The 20645-nt window shown below is 53.1% G+C and overlaps 1 protein-coding gene across 1 annotated transcript in view; it reads right to left on the bottom strand.

Annotated features, from left to right (window-relative positions):
- The window catches only part of CDH23 (cadherin related 23), a 416092-nt gene that overhangs the window by 103100 nt on the left and 292347 nt on the right, over positions 1–20645 (bottom strand). Inside the window, exons 19-23 of the mRNA XM_053663874.1 lie at positions 20140–20256; positions 12859–12971; positions 11485–11592; positions 2622–2811; positions 2162–2307 (exon numbers count right to left, since the gene is read on the bottom strand). Of these exons, the coding sequence (XP_053519849.1) occupies positions 2162–2307; positions 2622–2811; positions 11485–11592; positions 12859–12971; positions 20140–20256 (674 nt within the window). The remainder of the gene's footprint in view (positions 1–2161; positions 2308–2621; positions 2812–11484; positions 11593–12858; positions 12972–20139; positions 20257–20645) is intronic.

The following is a 20645-nucleotide window of genomic DNA, read 5'->3' as shown; positions in this document are numbered from 1 at the left end:
GCTGGCTGGGCCCTCAGACTCTGCGGGGTGCAGGCAGTCACCCCTCTCCCTCCAGCCCCTGAGGTGCTGGCTTGGGCAGCGTCTCAGCTGACTCCCTCGGGCACTCGGGGCACGGCCACAGAGAGCTCCGCTGCTAGGGCTCCCCCTCCGCTTTGCTTTGATGTGTAAGACAACGACAACAACGAGGTGGTGACTGCAAGGATTCATTTTTAAAAGTCACTTGAGAATTAGATGCTGTTTTGAAAAGCCATTGAGCCCTAGCCAGTTAGCTCAGATGGTTAGAGCACTGTCCCCAATACGTCAAGGTCAGGGTTCAGTCCCTGGTCAGGGCACATCTAAAAATCAACCAATGAAGCATAAATAAGTGGGACAACAAGTCGGTGTTTCTCTCTTTCTCACTCTTCCTCCCTCACCTTCCTCTATGTAAAATCAATCAATAAATTTTTTTAAAAAGCCATAGAGGCCATGAGTAGGCAAACCTCCTCCCAAATCCCTGCACTCTTTCCACCTGCAGCTCCAGTCCTAATGAGAGACCCTCTCCTGACTCAAGACCCTCCCTGATATGTTGAAAATTTTATGGAAGTGGATTCAAGACATTTGAAAGAATGTGTAATAATGATTAAAATAAGAGCTTTGCATCAAGCCAAGACTCTCAGGATTGCAAGGAAATGTCAAGGTCATCTGGTCTAATTCATACCAACAAGCTGGACAAGAGGGTGTCCAGACTGAGCTTGAATGCTTTCCTGGAAGGGGGGCTCACTACTTCTAATTTTTCTGCACACCTCTAGTCCCTGGAGAAAGTTCTTCTGCACATCCAGCAGAAATCATTATTGGCTGAGGTAGCAGAGAGAGGCCAGGGAGCCACACAGCTCAAGCCAGAACCCTCTCTCTGTATCTGAGGACAGTTTCCAAGTCAAACACTCCCAGCTCCTCCAACCTTCAACTGGCTCCTTCTCATGAGCCAGTTCCCCTGCGAACTCAGACGTCGTGCTGGGGGGCGCTCCTCCCTCTGTCTGTGAGTCCCTGGAGAGCCAGGAGGCTCATTCACTCTCTCACGCAGACCCTTCCTGTTTGGAGACCCCTCCCTGGGGGCTGGCTCCCTGTGCTGGGACTTTGGGAAGAATGTTCTGCTGGAGAGACCCAAGGCTCCCTGGAACCTGTCCAACAGCACTGTTAGTCCCCTTTTACAGATGGAGAAGCTGAAGCACAAGGGGCCTGACGAACATGCTGTCTTCTCTGAATGGGACCAGGCTGACCCTTTACTGCCAGACCCTGTCTCTTGGATATGAACTCACGACAGACACAGAATGGGCACATCGGCTACTGTGTATTTCCTGTAGTCCAGGTGCTGGGCTGTTTTACACGTACGTCTTCGCAGCCAGATAGGTACTATTATGATCCTCTTGTCACGGGTGAGAAAACCAAGGCCCAGAGAGGTTAAGCCATATGCTGCAGGTCACCCAGCACCCAGATGGTGGAGTTGGGATCTGCACTCATATTGGTCAGACTCATGCTCCTCATCGTGAGGGCCTTCCCGTGCTTCTGGGGCTGTGGAGCAGGAGGCAGAGGGGCTGAGTTCAACACTAGGCTGCATCCCTTTCAGCCACAGAGGTTTGGGAAAATTTCTTAAGTTTCCTGCAAAATGGGGAGAATCCCACCCATCGTGTGACGCTACCTTGGGGCTTACAGGAAAGCACAAGAGAGGGGACTGTCCCAGGGAGGCAGGCGCACGGGCTGCACAGGTCCCACCTTCTCTGTGTTCTAGAACCACCTCTGGCTTAGGGCATTGAGGGTTTGGGGCCAGACCTCTGCAATCAGGCCCTGAGAAACTCTCTGACTTGGCTTCCCAGAATTCTCTTGGCCTCCCTCTCTCTCTGCCTTTATCTGTCTCCTGGGGTGCTCTCCCTCCACCTCTCCAAATCCACCTGTCCTTCGAGACCCAGGTCAAGTCTCCAGGAAGCCTCTGTCACCATCTCTCAGAACACCGGCCCTCCAGGCGGAGCGCAGTCCGCGTCCTGTCTGGCGGTCTCGGCTGGCCTCCCCTGAGTGGCGCCTGCAAAGTGCTCAGCTAGAGGCCCGGTACCTGCTGCCCACTTGCTGGCTGATCAGGGCGAGCTGAGGGAGACAGAGCAGGGTCTCTGGTAAGGGGAGAGAAGCTCACCTGGTAGACGGAGACCCCCGCAGGGGTGCCTTCAAGTATCTCAGCCACAAAGGGCAGGTTTTGAAAGGTGGGGTCATTGTCATTGAGGTCCAGGAGGTTCACAAACACTGTGGCACTGCTGGTCGCTCTAAGAGGGGGCCTACCGCCTGGGGGAGCCAGGGAAGAGGGGTGCAGGAGAAAGAGGACCAGAGAGAAGGTGAGTGGGACAGGGGAAGGCTCAGCAATCCCCCTCCGTCCCAGGGGCCCCTCCAGGGAGCAGCCTGGGCCCCGCATCCCCCACCTCCTCGTACCCTGAGGGTACTCTGGGGGAGGTCACGACTGGGAAGTGGATGTTACCTCACTCTTAGTCATCCAGACACGGCCCTCCTAAAGCAGGTCCAGGGTCCCCCAGAGGACAGGTGTGGTGTCGGGGGCCCTAGCCCAGGTGTGTGGGGCTGTGAGGGGCACCAGGGGCACGTACAGTCCGTGACAGAGATGATGATCTTGCGCATGAGCTCCGCCTCGTGGGGGTCAGGGTTCTCCCGGTCCAGCATGACGTGGGTGGTGCGGATCTTGCCCGTGCTGCTGTTGATGCTGTAGAACTTGTTAGGCGGCTGGATGCTGTACACCAGGGTGCCATTCTCCCCCAGGTCCGGGTCCACGGCCACCACCTGCTCAGGAGGATGGTGTTTCTGCACCCAGGCTGCCTGCCCGTGTTGCCTGGGCCCACATGCCAGGCCTGGGCACCCCACTCAGACCCAGGTGCTGGGGCTCCCTCCCGGCTCCAGCAAAGAGGCTGATGGGTATCGGGAGGTGGAAGGGTCAGGTCCATCAGCAGTGCAAGTCCTGGGATCCTTGGCTTCTTTACCTGCTCAGTGTGGACCTTAAGTGAGTCTCTTTCCCTACTTAGACCTTGGTCTTCTCATCTTAAAAGCAGCACCAGCCCATAGCAGCTTGGAGGAGGCTCCCGGCATCTCATAAACGCCAGGCCTGCTCTCCATACTGTGGAGTAACTATGTGGCGGAGAGCTGTAATTACGCCCATTTCACAGATGAGGCTCGGTGAGGCTCCCTAAGTCCCCTGGCCAGGAAGTGGCTCTGGGACCCTCACTGCCAGAACGTCTTAGGTTCCCTCCCTTCCAAATATGTGGAGTAACATGTTCATGGGCTTTGGGGAGACAGGGGCCCCAGGAGGCCCATGATCATGAAATCCTTCAGGGTGAGGCTGAGAAGGGCTGGAAACCCCTGGCTGAGTTTTTGGAAGGACTTGAAACCCTGGATTTCGGGAACTGGGTTCCTCCTCATCAAACCCACTCTTCCTCCTTTGGAGCTTTTGATAGTGAGGCGATTTGAAGACAATCGGACTCTGCGGCATCAAAGATGACAGGGCTTGGGGAGGCAGCCATGGACAAGCCGCCCAGTTCGGAGGTGGTCCCTGCAACTTGGGAGAGTCCTGGTGCTGGGGGAGGGGCCTGCCGGAGGAGGGAGTCGGCTGGGCCTCCCTGGGGGTGGGGAATGCCATCCCCAGGGGGCAGGGTCTCAGGATAGGGGTCCCAGACACTCTGGCCCCTTTAACTTTCCAGCCCCGTCCTGGTTCCCCGCTGGTGTCCCCACCCCAGGAACGGATTGACCTCAGTGCCCTCCTAACCCAGGGCCACAGCCCCACAGCCCGCTCTCTCCCAGTTCCCCAGGCCAGTCCATCCCCTGCTCTGCAGAGAACGTCTCTAGCCATCTAGCTCCGAGGAGGGGAAAGCGGGACTGAGAGAAGCACAGGCCAGACTCAAGGTCACACAGCACCAGCCCTGGGGCCCATCCAGCAGGCCCCCTAGGGTCCCTGGAAGGCAGTGGCGCCCACCCCTCCAACCGCGGGCCTTGAGCTGTGGGCCCACTGCAGCTCCAGAGAGGATGAGACCAATGGGGGCAGGGGCCGTCCCTGGGGCCGCATCAGGACAGTCTCATTTTTCACTCCAGGACTCTTGGCGATGACAGCCCAGCCTCGTCAGCTCCTTTATCTTACTTGATGTGGGGCCTTTTGTGCTTTGGCAGCAGAATCTGTTCCTCCTCTGGCTTAATCCCCAGCTAAGGTGTCTCTGGGGCCACCAGACCAGAACAGATAGATTGGCCACTGTGGCCCAGGGCTCCCATCTGCCCCTGAGCCCCGGGAGGCCAGGGAGAGAGGCGGATGCCAGCGCAGAACCCTGGGCCACCCCTGCAGGCCTCTGTGCTGCGGAGTGGGCCGTGACCCTGCTCCCTCCCAGCTGCCCCACGGGGCCGGGTGGGGCGGGGTGGCCTTCCGCCTGAGGAGCCCTCACCGTGCCTGGCATGCGGCCTCAGTTTGCCCTGTTGCTAAAGGGGACCCCGTCATTCCTGTGCTGACAACAGGAGCCGGGGCTCCTAGGCAACCAGGTGTGGCTCTCGTCAGGTGTTTGTCCTACTGGTGGACAGAGGAGACCAGCAAGCCCTGCATTTCTACAAGTTTTCTCTCCAACTGCAGGAGGCAGATAGTTCTTACCCCCATCTTTCCGGTTGGGAGCACTGAGGTACAGGGCAGCTAAACGGCCTATTCCATGACGGCAGCAGGTTGCTGAACACCCTGGATAAGTTCTCCTCTCCCCTCCCTGCTAAGCACCTGAGGGCACCTGGGGCAGCTGCTTCTGAGTGCTACTAGTAGGGGTGGGTGCTGGTATCTGGCCAATGGGCCCCGTCCCCGGTCACCAGGTGGCAGTGTCAGGACACTGCAGTGGGCAGCAGGCTGTGACCCCACGGACTCCCTGCTGGGCAGTCTCGGAGACTCACTGCTCTGCCCTCATTCATTTCCCATTTCACGCTCTCGTCATTTTTCTCTCGGCCTGACGGGACTAATCTCTCCCTCTCCCCTCTCCTCTATTTTGCTGGAGGGCTTTGAAAGGCTCTAAATCAATGCCCATCAGCCGGGTCCTTGAAGCAGACTGCAGGAGGCAGGGTGGAGAGTGGGACCCAAACGTCACTTGCAAACAGAGAACAGTCACTCTGCGAGTTCACGCCTGTGCGGTGGACACTGTCGGCGCACATGGGCTCACACAGGCGCACACGCCTGGTCAACCCCGAGTGTATCTGAATGCAGGCACACACCCACCCGCACACAGGCTCTGAAAAGTCATCGGGGTTGTCCCCGACTCAGACTCCGGTGCCAGGGCCCGTGCCCTGTGGAGAGGGCCCTTGGGCGAGTCCTGGCTCCGATCCTGGTCTCTGACTGATGGGAAAGACCCAACCCGACCTGGCGGAACCAAGGCAGGGAGAGCGAGGCAGTCCTTCAGCCGCGTTCATTCATAAGGATTTTGAACACTTGCAATGGCCTGGCACTGTGCTAGGAACAGGGGCTCAACAGTGGACAGGACAGATGTGACTCCAGCAAGGGAGGCGGGTCATGGTGACAACAGCTGTCCTTTACCGACCGCTCGCCATGTGTCAGTGCGCATTGTATGTTGTGGCTCACGCTGTGCAAACCACAGCTCTTTCCGGTGGCCAACTACCCTGTTTTCTAGACGCGAAGAGTGGAGCACACCGGGGCTGAGTAACTTGCCCAGGGTCACACAGCCGGCAAGCGGTATGGCGAAGGTTAGAGTCGAAGACATTTTGGTACCAGAGGCTGCCCACTGAATCACTAGGCTATACTGCTTCTTATGAAGAAAACTAACAAACACAGATTTGGGGACTTGGCGACCTGTTTGGAGAGGGCCAGAGTTATGCTAGGCAGGGTAGTCAGGGAGGGCCTCTCTGTGGACGTGTCACTTTAATCTGGGAGATGGGAGGAGAATGAGCCCGCCGTGGAAAGAGCAGGGCTGGGGGAGTGGAGGAAGAAGAGCACTTGGGGTCGGGGTGGCGTGTGGGGTGGCAGGTGAGAGGGTGGAGACCTCGTGCAGCGGCTCCAAGGTGGGCGAGAGCTCAGTGAGTTCAGAAACTGAAATGCCGGTGTGTGTGTCGGGTGCGAGGGGTGTGGTGGGTGTGAGAAGGGCGGTGGGGGATGAGTCAGGAGGTGGGTCAGCCCCGCCTTCAAATACCTACAAATACCACCTCCTCCTTGATGTCGCCTGCGGGCTAGCTGTTCCTTCTCCCCCCTCACCTCGGCAACGGCGCCCCCCTCTCCAGGTCCACCGCGGGGCCTTAGCAGGGGCCCCTCAGAGGTATGGGAACACGCCCACACATGTAGGCGCACATATACTTCGTGGCTATAAGGTTTGAGAGAATTTTTACGACTATTGCTTTTGAAATTATTTTCCTCTGACAAACCCCAATAATGTATGGGCTCTTTGACTTCTGTTTCCTGGCAACCATTACACAACTGGAAATTCCAGATAATTCTGGAAAACTCTCAGGAATTCTAGAAAATATGACCTATACAGTGGGACCTCGGTTCTTGAACTTAACGAATTCCAGAAAACTGTTCAAGAGGTGATTTGTTTGAGAACCGAACCCCCTCTGTCTGGCGCCCGAGTGACACAGGAGGAGGGATCGCACTGTGGTGTCGGGGTCGGCGTGAGAGCGCTATGGGGGGGGGGCGGGGGGCGGGGGAGGCCCTCGGCTTCGTTAGACCACCAGGTGTTCTTCCTGGGAGCAGCTTTGTCAAGAACCAAACTGTTTGAGAACCGAGGTTTCACTGTAATTTGCTCTCAAATGTAATGACATGTTAAAAATATTTTTATTACGTTATTACAGTTGTTCCCACTTCCTCCCTTTACTGCCCTCTGCCCTGCACACCCCTCCCACCCTCATTCCCCCCCTTTAGTTCATGTCCATGGGTCATGCATGTAAATTATTTGGCTTCTACATTTCCCATACTATTCTTAACTTCCCTCTATCTTCTACCTACTGTCTATGCTACTTATTCTCTGTACCTTTTCCCCCTTCTCCTCCTCCCACTCCCCTGTTGCTAACCCTCCATGTGATCTCCATTTCTGTGTTTCTGTTCCTGTTCTAGTTGTTTGTTTTTGTTTTTGTTTTAGGTGAGGTTGTTAATAACTGTGTTTGCTGTCATTTTACTGTTTATATTTTTTTATCTTCTTTTTCTAAGTCCCTTTAACATCTTATATAATAAGGGCTTGGTGATAATGAACTCCTTGAACTTGACCTTATCTGAGAAGCACTTTATCTGCCCTTTCATTCTAAATGAAAGCTTTGCTGGATAGATCAATCTTGGATGTAGGTTCTTGCCTTTGATGACCTGAAATACTTCTTTCCAGCCCCTTCTTGCCTGTAGGGTCTCTTTTGAGAAATCCGCTGACAGTATGATGGGAACTCCTTTGTAGGTAACTGTCTCCTTTTCTCTTGTTGCTTCTAGAATTCTCTCCTTCATTTTAATGTTGGGTAATGTAATTATGATGTGCCTTGGTGTGTTCCTCTTTGGGTCCATCTTCTTTGGGACTCTCTGAGCTTCCTGGACTTTCTGGAAGTCTATTTCCTTTGCCAGATCGAGGAAGTTCTCCTTTATTATTTGTTCGAATAACTTTTCCACTTGCTGCTGTTCCGCTTCCCCTTGATACCCCTATAATTCGGATCTTGGAATGTTTAAAGATGTCCTGGAGGTTCGTAAGCCTCTCCCCATTTTTTGAATTCTTGTTTCTTCATTCTTTTCTGTTTGGTTGATTTTTTTTCCTTCTGGTCCACTCCATTGATTTGAGTCCCAGTTTCCTTCCCATCACTATTGTGCATTTTGCTTCATTTCACTTAGTGTAGCCTTCATTTGTTCCTCTGATTTGTGAACAAAATCAACCAGTTCTGTGAGCATCCTGGTCACCAGTGCTTTGAACTGTGCATAGGATAGGTTGGCTATCTCTTCATCACTTATTGTATTTTTTCTGGAGCTTTGATCTGTTCTTTCATTTGGGCCATTTCCCCCCCCTCAGGACGCCTGTTACATAGTAAGGGGCGGAACCTTAGATGTTCACCTGGGAGAGGCAACTCACGTCACTGCACTGTGATGCTGTATGCGGCGGGGGTGGGGCCCGAGAAGGAACAGTGCCACTTGCTCTGCTCACTGCTGGATTTCAGTCACTTCCCCTGCTACCCACAAGCAAAGTGTGCCCTTCTGGTGCTGATTCCCAGCTGGGTGGGTTGGTGTAGGTTCTAGGACCCTGTGGGTCTCTCCAACGACCTCTCCTGTGAGGCTGGGAGCCTCTCCCTCTACTGCCTCAACCCCCACAGTAATTTCCAATCAGAGGTTTGAGGCTTTATTTCCCAGCGCTGGGACCCTGGGTGGTGCAGTCTGTCTTGTTCCTCCCGGTTTGTCTGCAGGTGAATGTGGGACAACTCACTCCACCGGCTGCCACCTGGCTGGGTCCGCCAGCCACCGCCCTGCCACGAGTCCTCTCTGCCTGGCTGCCCGACTCCAGCCCTCCTACCGGTCTGGATGAATCTGTCTTATTTAACTCCTTGGTCATTGGACTTCCATACAGTTCAATTTTCTGTCAGTTCTGGTTGTTTTTGTTTTTAAGTTGTTGTTGTTCCTCTTTTGGTTGTGTGAGGAGGCTCAGAGTGTCTATCTACACCTCCATCTTGGCCATAAATCAAATGTAATGACATTTTTATAAATACTAAATTTCACGGTTACTAAAGTTGCCATAACATACAGCAGGGGTGTCGAACTCATTTTCACCAGGGGCCACATCAGCCTTGCGGTTGCCTTCAAAGGGCCGAAATAATTTTAGGGCTGTATAAACGTGACTAGTCCTTAATGGTTGAGGAGTTGAAATTACCTCTGGCCCTTCGAAGGTGGTCTCGAGGCTGCGGTGGCCCCCGTGAAAATGAGTCCGACACCCCTGGTACCCGGGGTCTGGCAGAATTAACGCCACTGAGCGTGGTTGGTGGGTACGTGAGTGTGTCGCACGAGATGGACAGCCATTTGGACATTTCACCTAAAACGTCACATGGTGTGATGTGTGCGATGTGTTGAGTGTGACATTGTCATGATACAGAATTACATGCTTGTGATTTGTAACAATAAAGGGTGTTGTTTGTGCGGGACTCTGTATTTGGTAGCTGTTTCATGTAAGTTTTAATTCTGATTTTGCTCTTTTCCTTTTAAACTTCTGAGGCCCTGCATTCTTTTTCAGGTCTCAAACTCTGTCAGGGGTCACAGACAAGCTCAAGGGTCCCCGCCCCGTGGCTGCTCTGAGCTGGGGAGGCCCGGGCATGTCCAGTCTGTGTTGAGGGGTGGGCGGTTCACATGTCCATCTCCCAGGGGCAAAGCTAGGACAGACCTTGCTGGCCACGTATGCCTGGTAGGGACTCTGGCTTTTACGCAGGGTGAGATGGGACCCAGCGGTGAGTTTGAGCAAAAGAGGGTCATGAAAGTCCCTGAGGGCAGAGCGGAAGCACTGTTGTTTCCTGCACTCCTGAGCCTGCCTAGCATGGGGCCTGGCACATAGTAGGTGCTCACTGAGGCTAATGTTGAGGTTTCCCAGAGAGTGAGGAGGTGCTGGGTAGCAGGCCCATAGTCTATGCCTGCTCATGGCTCAGAAGGACATGAGGAAAGGCTGGGGACCCAGACAAGGCCACTGGGAATGGTATCTGGGAAAAGCCCAATGCCAAGTGTGTCCCAACTCAGCAGACCTACTAGTTTTGTCCAGCAGGTGGCCTCTTCAATAATGGTGGCCCTGCCTGGTCACTCACATAAACACTTTTTCCCAGGGACACCTCCCTTACTTGCCTCTCAATTACCTGTGGGAAGATTGTCCCAGAAATATAAAGCAAAGAGAAGAGTGCAGGTATTCTGAGGTGGGCAACCAAACCCAAGCCCTTGAGATCTCTGGCTCGGCTTGTCCAGGGCTAGAAAACAAGTGCCCACAAGGTGGCAGCAGAGAGTGCCCATCAGATCTGGAGTCCTACAGAGTGCAGGGAAACGGCCCAGGAGAATGGTTTCCAAACCTGGCCCTGGGCTGAAAGGAGTTCCCTCTCCCACCAAGGTTTTGGAAAACCACCTATTCCAGGTTCCTCATCCTTGCCCTACTGGAATCTTGGGGGAGGGACGTGCCCACCAGTTGAGAACCATTCAGATTTTGAGCACATGGACAAGAGGATAGGGCAGGTGTGAAGGTTCTCTCCCTCCCTCCCTCCCTCCCTCCCTCCATATAGGTTGTCATCCTCTCCCATCAAGACTCAGGTGGACTTTGTCACTGCGGCTGTGGCTGATGAAGAGTGGGGGCAGGCACTGCCAGCCCTAGACTGCTTGAGTGCAGGGTAGGACCGGATGTGAGGGTTGCCATCCCTTCCCCCACCCCAGCCCATTAGAGCTCCCCAGGCTCCCAGGACCTGGACCACCTGCAGGGCAGCCCTGAGCCCTTGGAAAGATGAGGGCTTTGGGTTAGGTAGTTTCAAAGACAGACAGCCTGGGTGTGAGTCCTGGCTCAGGGACCTGGGGCAAACCCCTGAACTCTAAGTCTCAGTGTCTCCCATAGTACACTGGGAGCAAGGAGTCCATCTGCCACGTGCAGTGGTCATGCAGATAAGACAGACTTCCCGAGAAAATGCCAGCACTGCGCCGGGCACGTTCCAGCATTATTAAGTGGGGTTGCCATGAGCTTTAGGTTCCTGTCCCTCACAGGCTGACTGGGTGGCTGTGGTGGGGGACACTGGTGGGGGGGTGAGCCTCCCCAGCTGAGACCAAATGGGGAGGAAAAGTATAGGGGAAGGAAAAAAAGAGGGGTTACAAAAGTGGGGTGCTCGTCCCTGACTTTCCTTAGCTTCCCTGGGACGCTGGTCTCCATTCTTGATGCCCCAAGGCTTCAGCCATGTCTCCCCCTGCCCACCCCAGTCTCACCCCTGCTCACAGCACTTGCATGTGTACACATACAGTGTGCACGGGGGTCTGTGCACACCTGGACCGTCCCACACAGGACACCCCCGGGCACACTACTGGGGCAGTCCAGGGCCTGCTGACCCAGTGGCTACAGTGATGGAAATAGTGAGGGAACAGTGCTGAGGGCAGAGCTGAAGCTTGTGCATCCCCAGGGAGGGGCCTGTGCCTTGCCAGGGGAGGTAGGGGCTCTCCTGGGGGTGTCACCGGAGTCCTGGGTTCTCAGGGCTATAAGCTGAACCAGCCCTAGGTCCCCTGGAACTGTCCCTGGGATGCCTGTACTCCCTTGGTCAAAGCTGGAGCCATGTCACTGAAGACTGGATGAGGGCTGTCCCCTGACTTCTGACTACCCTTCACCATGCAAGAGAGCTCCTGAGACTTGGCTCCAAGAGCTGGCTCCGAGGGAAACATGACGTCTATCCACCACCACGGGCAGGCCCACAGACCTCATGTGGGAATGGCAGACGCCCCTGGGGAGGGCAGACCGGGAGCTCTACTGCCCCACCACCACTTACTGTGGTCACGTCAGAGTCCGGAGGGGTCATCTCCACCAGGTTGATGTAGTAGGGGGCGTCCTTCCAGGTGGGGTGGTTGTCGTTGATGTCCAGGAGGGTGATGTTGACCTATGAAGCCAGAAGGGGCGCTGTGGGACACATGCAGCTGGGCTGTACAAGGACAGTGGCCACCAGAGGGAAGCACTCAGATGCCTATGGAGCATCATGGCATTAATTCCGTAGACTCCACCCACTTTGGTGGGGGGTCTCAGGTGAGGGCCTGGGCTTTCAAGGACAGCATGAAGCCAGGACCCTTCAGAGGGCTCAGATGCTGTCCCGTTAGGAGGCAGAGGAAAAGATGAGATGACCCCTGAAATCCTTCCTTCGACCTGGGACTTGTCACCCTCCATCCCCAGCCTTGACTAAAGCTGATTGACAGGATGTGGGGGGCTAGGGTGGGGTCTCAACTCCTTGAGCTTCCCAGACTTAGCTATAAGCCAAGCAATTTCCCAGCTCACCTGTCACCAGGTAAATAATTTATAGAGCTCTGAATCCTATTAGCAGGGGCCTTCTAAGACTGAATAAGGCCCTGGGGATTTTCTGCCAAGTCTCTGGCCAGGCAATACAAATCCCAGCCTGTCTGGCTGAGCAAGGCTGGGGCAGTGGCTCAGGGCAAATGCTGTGGGTAGGATGGCAGCAATGGGGAGAAGTTAGGAGGGGGCACCCCAGAGAGAACCAAAGAAAGCTAGCAAAGACCGAAGTGGGGAGGTGACTGCAATGACCTGTCTGCAGGGCTTCCTGCTTCCTTTCCCACAGGGCGTTTATTGCCTCTGGCCTCCCCCATTCCCTTCTGCAGCTAGAGCCCGGTAAGGACCTTCAATCATCCTTCCCCCAGCTCCCCACCCTGAGGCACCTTGCTGGAGTGACAGGGTCTTGTCTGGGGGTACTGGGACCTCATGGGTCCTACTTGCTCATGGGAGAGCGACCCAGGCATCGTTTCTCAGCATCACAGGGTTGGGGTAGGGTGGCGACAAGCCCCAGGGACACTCCGGGGGCCCTACTTCCTGTTCTGAGCCACTCTTCCTGGCAGAAACACCTGCTCCTGCAGGGGCCCACGGGGAGGGGCCTGTGGGTCTCCTGCCTTCTCCTGCCTGACCAGCTGGTCTTTTGGGGGCGGAGGAGAAAATATTTGCTTCTCTGAATGCCCCCACGTCCCAGCCGGGAATGCCTTTCTTCCCACAGCTGCAGTGGCCCCAGGGCTGACCTTGGCTGACAGTGAGTTGGTAGCTGCCCACCCTCACTGCACTGGACAAAGTGCTAGAGGCCTAGAGGTGCAGCCTGAAGGTGGGCAGAAGGGAGGAGCGGGCGGGGGGCATGGGCGGGGCGGGCACTCACAGTGGCAATGCCAGTTTTCTGGTTGTGGCCCACGCCCCCGTCCACTGCTCGTACGATGAGGATGTATTCAGCCTTGGTCTCACGGTCGAGCAGCGAGGTGGTGGTGATTTCACCTGCAGAAGAGACGGGTGTGTGAGAGAGGGTTCGGGTGGCCCAGGGAGAGAGCAAGGAAAGAGGGAAGGAGAGAAGGGAAGAATGGAGAGAGAAACGGTATGAAAGGGGGACGCGTGTAAGATCAAAGGATCTGGCGGTGTGCATGGGTGTGCATGGGTGTGCATGGGGGCTGGGGCGAAGGGAGGGCTCGGCATCCACGCCTGGGGAGCTGAGCCCCGGAGCTGGGCAATATAGCCCCATGATGAGGAGGTATTTTCAAATGTGGGAAAATTGAGGCCAATTATGGGGTTGGTGGCTGGAAAACAGGGCGGAAGGGCCATTGGGCTTTGAGCTCAGATACCAAGGACTTTTGACATTATTTTACTGGCTTTATCACTTAAAACTAGTTACTTCAAGTCCGTGTGCCTCAGTTTCCTCAGCTAGTCAAAAGGGAGCAAGGAGGGACTTCCGCCAAGATGGAGGCATAGGTGGAGATGCTGTGCTTTCTCATGCACCAAGTTTAGAGACAACAAAATATTAGCAATAGAAAACACAGCCAGAATACAGAAAATTGAACTTTTCAGAAGTCTGATAACAACGAATTCTTCAGCCTGACCGGTAAGAGGGGCGAAGCCAGCAGCTGGTGGAGCGGGGTTGCACAGAAAAACTCGGTCAGACTCAGGTGCGTGGATCCCAGGCGTGGGGTTGCAACAGGTGGACCCAGTGAGCGACCCAGTGAGCGACCGGCAGACCCAGCAAGGGCGCAGGGCGACGGGGTTGACTGTGGTCGCACATTTGTGCGCAGATAGAACGGCGAGGGAGTGGGTAGTGAGACGGAACCGAGCAGGCCCCAGCTGTGGGAGGCAACAGAGTGGGGCGCCATTTCCCAGCTCTGACCCCGCCCCCAAATACAGCATCACAACCCAGTGACCTGGGTGGCCCCACCCTGGTGAACATCTGAGGCTCTGCTCCTCATACTTAACGGGTGCGAACAGACCAAAAATTGCTCAAGAAGATCTCAAAGCCCCAGAACCCATAACTGTAAGTGATGAAAAAATAGCAAAACTTTCAGATACACAGTTCAAAACACTGGTGATCAGGATGCTCACAGAACTGGTTGATTTTAGTCACAAATTAGAGGAACAAATGAAGGCTCAACTAATTGAAATGAAGGGAAATACACAGGAAACCAATAGTAATGGAAAGGAAACTGGGACTCAAATCAAGGGAGTGAACCAGAAGGAAGGAAAAAATGACCAAACAGGAAAATATGAAGAAACAAGAATTCAAAAAAATGAGGAGAGACTTAGGAACCTCCAGGACATCTTTAAATGCTCCAACATCCAAATTATAGGGCTACCAGAAGGGGAAGAGGAACAGCAGCAAGTGGAAAACTCATTTGAACAAATAATAAAGGAGAATTTCCCCAATCTGGCAAAGGAAATAGACTTCCAGGAAATCCAGGAAGCTCAGAGAGTTCCAAAGAAGTTGGACCCAAGAAGAAACACCCCAAGGCACATCATAATTACATTAGCCAAGATTAAAAATAAGGAGAGAATCCTAGAAGCAGCAAGAGAGAAGAGGACAGTCACCTACAAAGGAGTTCCCATCAGACTGTCAGCGAATTTCTCAAAAGAGACCTTACAGGCAAGAAGGGGCTAGAAAGAGGTATTCCAAGTCATGAAATCCAAAGACCTCCATCGAAGATTACTCTATCCAGCAAAACTTTCATTTAGAATGGAAGGACAGATAAAGTGCATCTCAGATAAGATCAAATTCAAGGAGTTCATCATCACCAAGCCCTTATTATATGAAATGTTAAAGGAACTTATCTAAGAAAAAGAAGATAAAAAGATGAACAGTGAAAGGACAGCAAACTCACAGTTATTAACAACCACACCTAAAACAAAAGCAAACTAAAAGGACAGTTAGATCAGGAGCGGAAACATAGAAATGAAGATCTCATGGAGGGTTAGCAACTGGAAGGAGGAGAAGAGGGGAGAAGGTACAGAAAATAAGTAGCATAGACAGTAGATAGAAAATAGATTGGGGGGTAAGAATAGTATGGGAAATATAGAATCTAAAGAACTTGTGACACATGGACATAAACTAAAGGGGGAATGGTGAGGGTGGGGGGTGCAGAATGGAGGGGAATGAAGGGGGGGAATAGAACAACTGTAATGGCATAATCAATAAAATAAATTTTTTTAAAAAGGGGGAGCAAGGACAAGACCTACCTCATCGGGCTGCTGTGGGGTGAACCTAGCCATCATGGGGAGCTCAGGCCAGTGCCAGGCCCGATTTACCCGTGTGGTCACATAAACAGCCGCAGGCCGAGACACACCGAGTGTTTTCCACGTGCTGCAACTTGTGATTTGACACTGGGCAGTGCAATTTATCATGCACTGAGAAGAGTTATAAAATAGTTTTCTTAATTGCCTGAGAGTAACATAATTATATTTCCTTGAAATTTTAAAAACCAGTTATCCTACTAAAGATACACATTTAAAATTGACAACTTTTGTCGGGCTGTGTTTTGGCTTTTCTTTGTATTTTGGACTAACAAAAATATGGCCATCCACCTGGCTGTACAGTGCTGGTAGCTATTTGATACCCAGCTCCCCAAAAGAGAAAAAGACCTTTGCCAACTTCCATGGTGCAAACATTCCCACCAGGGCCCATTTTAAACTACCGACTTACTTCTGGCCAGGAAGAACGCATAGGTAGATACACTTTGCCTCCTTGAACAACCAAAAGAAAGACAACAACAAATAAAAAAATAACAAGAACTGACAGAAAATCAAACTGTATGGAAGTCCAACAACCAAGGAGTTAAAGAAGAAACATTCATCCAGACCGGTAGGAGGTGCAGAGATGGGCAGCTGGAGTGGAGAGGATCTGCAGGAAAACGGCAGCTGGAGGACCTGGCAGTCCCACATTTGTGTGCGGATAAACCAGGAGGAACAACTGGGGAGTGAGGCAGATTGCACAACACAGGGCCCCAGCGCGGGGAAATAAAGCCTCAAAACCACTGGCTGTAAACACCTGTGGGGGTTAAGGCAGTGGGAGAAACTCCAGCCTCACAGGAGAGTTCACTGGAGAGACCCACAGGGTCCTAGAACATACACAAACCCACCCACCTGGGAATCAGCACCAGAAAGGCCCAGTTTGCTTGTGGGAAGTGGGGGAAGTGACTGAAATCCGGCAGAAAGTGGAGCAAGCACCATTGTTCCCTCTCGGACCCTGACCCCACATACAGCATCACAACACAGAGATATGTGTTACCCCATCCTGGTGAACACCTAAGGCTCCACCCCTCACTATGTAACAGGTTCATTAAGACAAAAAAATGGCCCAAATGAAAGAAGAGATCAAAGCTCCAGAAAAAAATACAACTCAGTAACGAAGAGATAGCCAACCTATCAGATGCACGGTTCCAAACACTGGTGACCAGGATGCTCATAGAATTGGTTGAATTTGGTCACAAATTAGATGAAAAAATGAAAGCTACACTAAGTAAAATAAAGGAAAATGTATAGGGAATGAATAGTGATAGGAAAAAACTGGGACTCAAATCAACAGTGTGGACCAGAAGGAAGAAAGAAACATTTGACCACAATAGAACGAAGAAACAAGAATTCAAAAAAATGAGGAGAGGCTTAGGAACCTCCAGAATAAATTTAAATGATCCAACATCTGAATATAGGGGTATCAGAAGGAGAAGAGGAAGAGCAACAAGTGGAAAAGTTACTTGAACAAATTATGGAGAACTTCCCGAATCTGGCAAAGGAAATAGACTTCCAGAAAGTCCAGGAAGCTCAGAGAATCCCAAAGAAGTTGGACCCAAGAAGGAACACACCGAGGCACATCATAATTACATTAGACATGATTAAAATGAAGGAGAGAATCCAAGAAGGAGCAAGAGATAAGGGGAAAGTCACCTACAAAGGAGTTCCCCTAACACTATCAGCTGATTTCTCCAAAGAGACCTTGCAGGCAAGAAGGGGCTGGAAAGAAGTATTCCAAGTTGTGAAAAGCAAGGACCTACATCCAAGATTGCTCTATCCAGCAAAGCTTTCATTTAGAATGGAAGGGCAAATAAAGTGCTTCTCAGATAAGGTCAAGTTAAAGGAGTTCATCATCACCAAGCCCTTATTATATGAAATGTTAGAGGGATTTATCTAAGAAAAACCGGATAAAAATATGAACAGTAAAAAGACAATAGGCTCACAACTATCAACTGAACCTAAAAAAAATCAAGAACAAAAGCAAACTAAGCAAACAACTAGAAGAGGAACAGAATCACAGAAATGGAGATCACAGGGAGGGTTATCAGCAGGGAGGGGGAGAGGGAGAATGTGGGCAAAGGTACAGGGAATAAGAAGCATAAGTGGTGAGTACAAAATAGACAGAGGGGAGTTAAGAATAGTATGGGAAATTGAGAAGCCAAAGAACTTACATGTACGACCCGTGAATGTGAACTAAAGGGGGGAATGCTGGTGGGAGGTGGGGTGCAGGGTGGAGGGGGATAAAAAGGAGGAAAAAATGGGAAAACTGTAATAGCATAACCAATAAAAATATATTAAAAAAATAAACTACCAACTTGATGGCATTGAACATGGCAGTGGGAAGAGGTGTGTGCAGCTGGCGATCACAGCAGGTGTGAGCCAGTACCGGCCTTAGCACACAGCGGTAGCACGGCCACTTGCCATCTCACTCGGGTCATAGGGAAGTGCCTATGCTGTGAGGACGGTGAGACTCAGGTTTTCCAGGGCCTCAGGAAAGTTACTTAATGTCTCTGAGCACTGGTTTTCTCATCTGTACGATGAAGATGAGTATGCCCTGGAATCTGAGCTGTTGCGAGGATTAAATGACTGTAGGTGAAGCCCCCGACACTCAGAAGAGGCTCGTGTCCTTCTGTGACAGTTCTCTGAGGGCAGGGGTGTGTTAGCTCCGCAGCCTGAGCTGTGTGACTTGGGGTGAGGTGCTCCTCTGTGCTTGGGCTATCTATTCTGAAATAAGGGAGCTGCACCAGATGGTTGCTGGGACCCCTTCCACTGCCACACTGTCCTCCCTCCATGCTGGCCTGTCCTCTGGCCTGTGCAGGGCCTCTGGCCTGTCCCCAGGGGTGGGGGACAGGGCAGTGCAGGTGCTAAGGCCTGGAACGAAAGCCTGGCCAAGGTCTGCCCACCTGCACGGGATCCTTGGTGGGGCGCTGTCGATTAATTGGCAGGGCGAGGAAGAAATTAGTCTAAAAAGTTTTAAACGTGAACTTGTCGGCATGATAGATGGCTCTTCTCGTCTGGGGAATTAGGTCCAATTAAGGCCGCCTTTGTGAAGTGGGCTTGGCTAATGTGACCCAAAGGCTCAGAGGAAAATGCTTACACCTTCAGGACTGAAGGAGCAGCTGGAAAACGCCTGGGGTGGAGGTGGGGTCCCCAGGAGGGTGGGGAGGAGGCTCGGGGCGCTGAAAGGTCAGTGTGCCTGCCGCGGTCCCTGGGTGACAGCGTGAAACTCTGACGTGGCCTTTGACAGCAGAGCAGTTGAAGTTTGCACTCTGGAGTCAGAAGTGGAGGCTCTGCGAGACCTTGGGCAAGTTACTTACCCTCTCCTGTGCCCCGGTTTCCTCATCTGGAGAACGGGGAAGATGCTGGCACTGCCTCACAGAGTGGTGAGGAAAGCGAAACAGGATGATCTCGCCAGAGCTGACAACAGCGCTGAGCACCTGGCTAGTGTCCCTGTTCCTCCTCGGGGGAGCCCCCCCCCCCCAAAAGTCGGGGCCTGCTGAGGGCGTGGCTCCTGCGAGCAGGGAGGAAGGCCTCTGTTATGTCAGAGGCAGAGAGACAGGCTCAGGATGGCGCTCCGGTGTTCAGCCTTTGCACACATCGGCACGGCCATCTGCTCCCCCAGGCCCCGGAAAAGGGATCAAAGGGACTGAAGGCAGGCTTCTATCAGGAAGGCAGCGGTGACAGGAAGAGTTAGTGCCCTGCTGGCCCCTGACCACCTCTGGCAGAGAGGGTACTGCTCACCAAAGAATCCGCTCCCTTCCCAGGCTAGAAAGATGCTGCGAAGTGGCTGCCAGGCCAGGGACTGCGTTCCAGCCTTCCTTGCATCTAGGCAGGGCCATTGCCTGGTTCTGGCCAATAGGATGTGGGCACGAGTGATGTATGTCACCTCTAGGTCTGTCCCATAAACATCTCCTTGCACAATGCTCCATGCTCCCTTCCCCCTCCTGCAGTGACCTTGGAGCCACGACACGGAACGAACCTGGGTCCCAGAATCACCACGTGGACGGCTGTGCCCTGAACAGGGCGCTGGGTCGGCTGTGGAGTTAGAATTCCTATTGCACTGAGCCGCTGAGATTCGGGGTTGGCTTGTCCAGCACCTGCAGCCCCTTACATCATGCAGAAGTGGGCGCTGAGGCATGGGACACCGTGTGCCTGCTCGGCTGACTTAGAACTCTGAGGGCCGGCCGAGTTTCCTCCGCCCTGCGCCCTGGCGCCTAACACAGCACTGGCAGACTCCCACTGACATCTGAGTGAATACATGAGCGTTCCTCCCAGCTTCTGATGAAAAGCCTGGGATCTCTCACTGCTTCTCTCCGCCCCCTTCCCTCCCAGCTTTGAGGAGGAGCAAGAGCTGGAGGGGGACATATATTGAAATGAAGAAAGGAGAGTTATATCTCTGAGCAGAGAGCCAGGGCTGTGGGCCCTGGGTGAGAACAGAAGAATCAGGATAATAACCCAACTGTGTGAGTGCTCACTTTGTAAGGGACGACTCTAGGACTGTCCCCTGTAATGACTCACTGAACTCTCGCAATCGCCCCCCTGTGATCATCCTCATTTTTAGGTGGGGAAACCGAGGCACACACACTGGCAGGGAGAGGAGTCAGGACTTAAGAATGAGGTTGGCAGCTGAGGGAGGGGACACGTAGGCTTGAAGAAAGGCGTCCCTGAAGAACGGCATGTGAAATGGGACACATTTTAAACATAACAGGACTTGTCACCCTTGAAAGACATTTTTTAGTGGATGAATTCATGTTGAGATTTTGGGGGGGGCGGGTAAGATCAGTAATCTCGCTTAAATGAACACTTCAGGGACGAAACCAGGCGCTCCAAGCTGGCTTGCTCAGAAACGCCAGGCCTGTGAGAGGAGGGAGGCAGACGCGAGGGCCAGGGCGGGGCTCACCTGAGCGGGCGCTGATCCGAAACTGGGCGGAGCCCTCCAAGGAGTAGATGATGGACTCCTGGCCGTACTCCCGGGAACCGTCCAGGTCCGTGGCGTTCAGGAACAGCACCGTGGCTCCTGCCGGGAGGCGGCGGAGGGGGGGGTGTGTGTGTGGCATCTGCTGCTCGCTGCTGCCTCTCCCCACCCCTCCTTGGCTGGCTACCACTTAAATACACTCACACCGACCAACTTTGACTTGGAGTTAAAAAGAGATGGAGCGCCATATTAAATTATTCTACCTCTATTATATTCAATTTTGGTCTCATCTTGCTCACAAGGGGAATTTATAAGGGGTTTTATTTTGCATTTTATGTTCAGCTGAAGCCCTCACCTTCCTTTCTTTCTGTGTAATCCTGGGTCAGGGTATTGGCCCTTCCAGCTGCCCTGGCCAGACCCTGAGAGCAGCTAGTCCCGTGGCCGAGCCGGCCAGGGCTTTGGGCGCCCTCCCGCCACCCAGCTGCCAGTTC

This window comes from Artibeus jamaicensis, unplaced genomic scaffold (assembly GCF_021234435.1).
Source record: "Artibeus jamaicensis isolate MK-2021 breed Jamaican fruit bat unplaced genomic scaffold, CSHL_Jam_final contig_332, whole genome shotgun sequence".
In the NCBI taxonomy this organism is placed as follows: Eukaryota; Metazoa; Chordata; class Mammalia; order Chiroptera; family Phyllostomidae; genus Artibeus; species Artibeus jamaicensis.
This window is presented reverse-complemented; position numbering and strand designations above follow the sequence as displayed.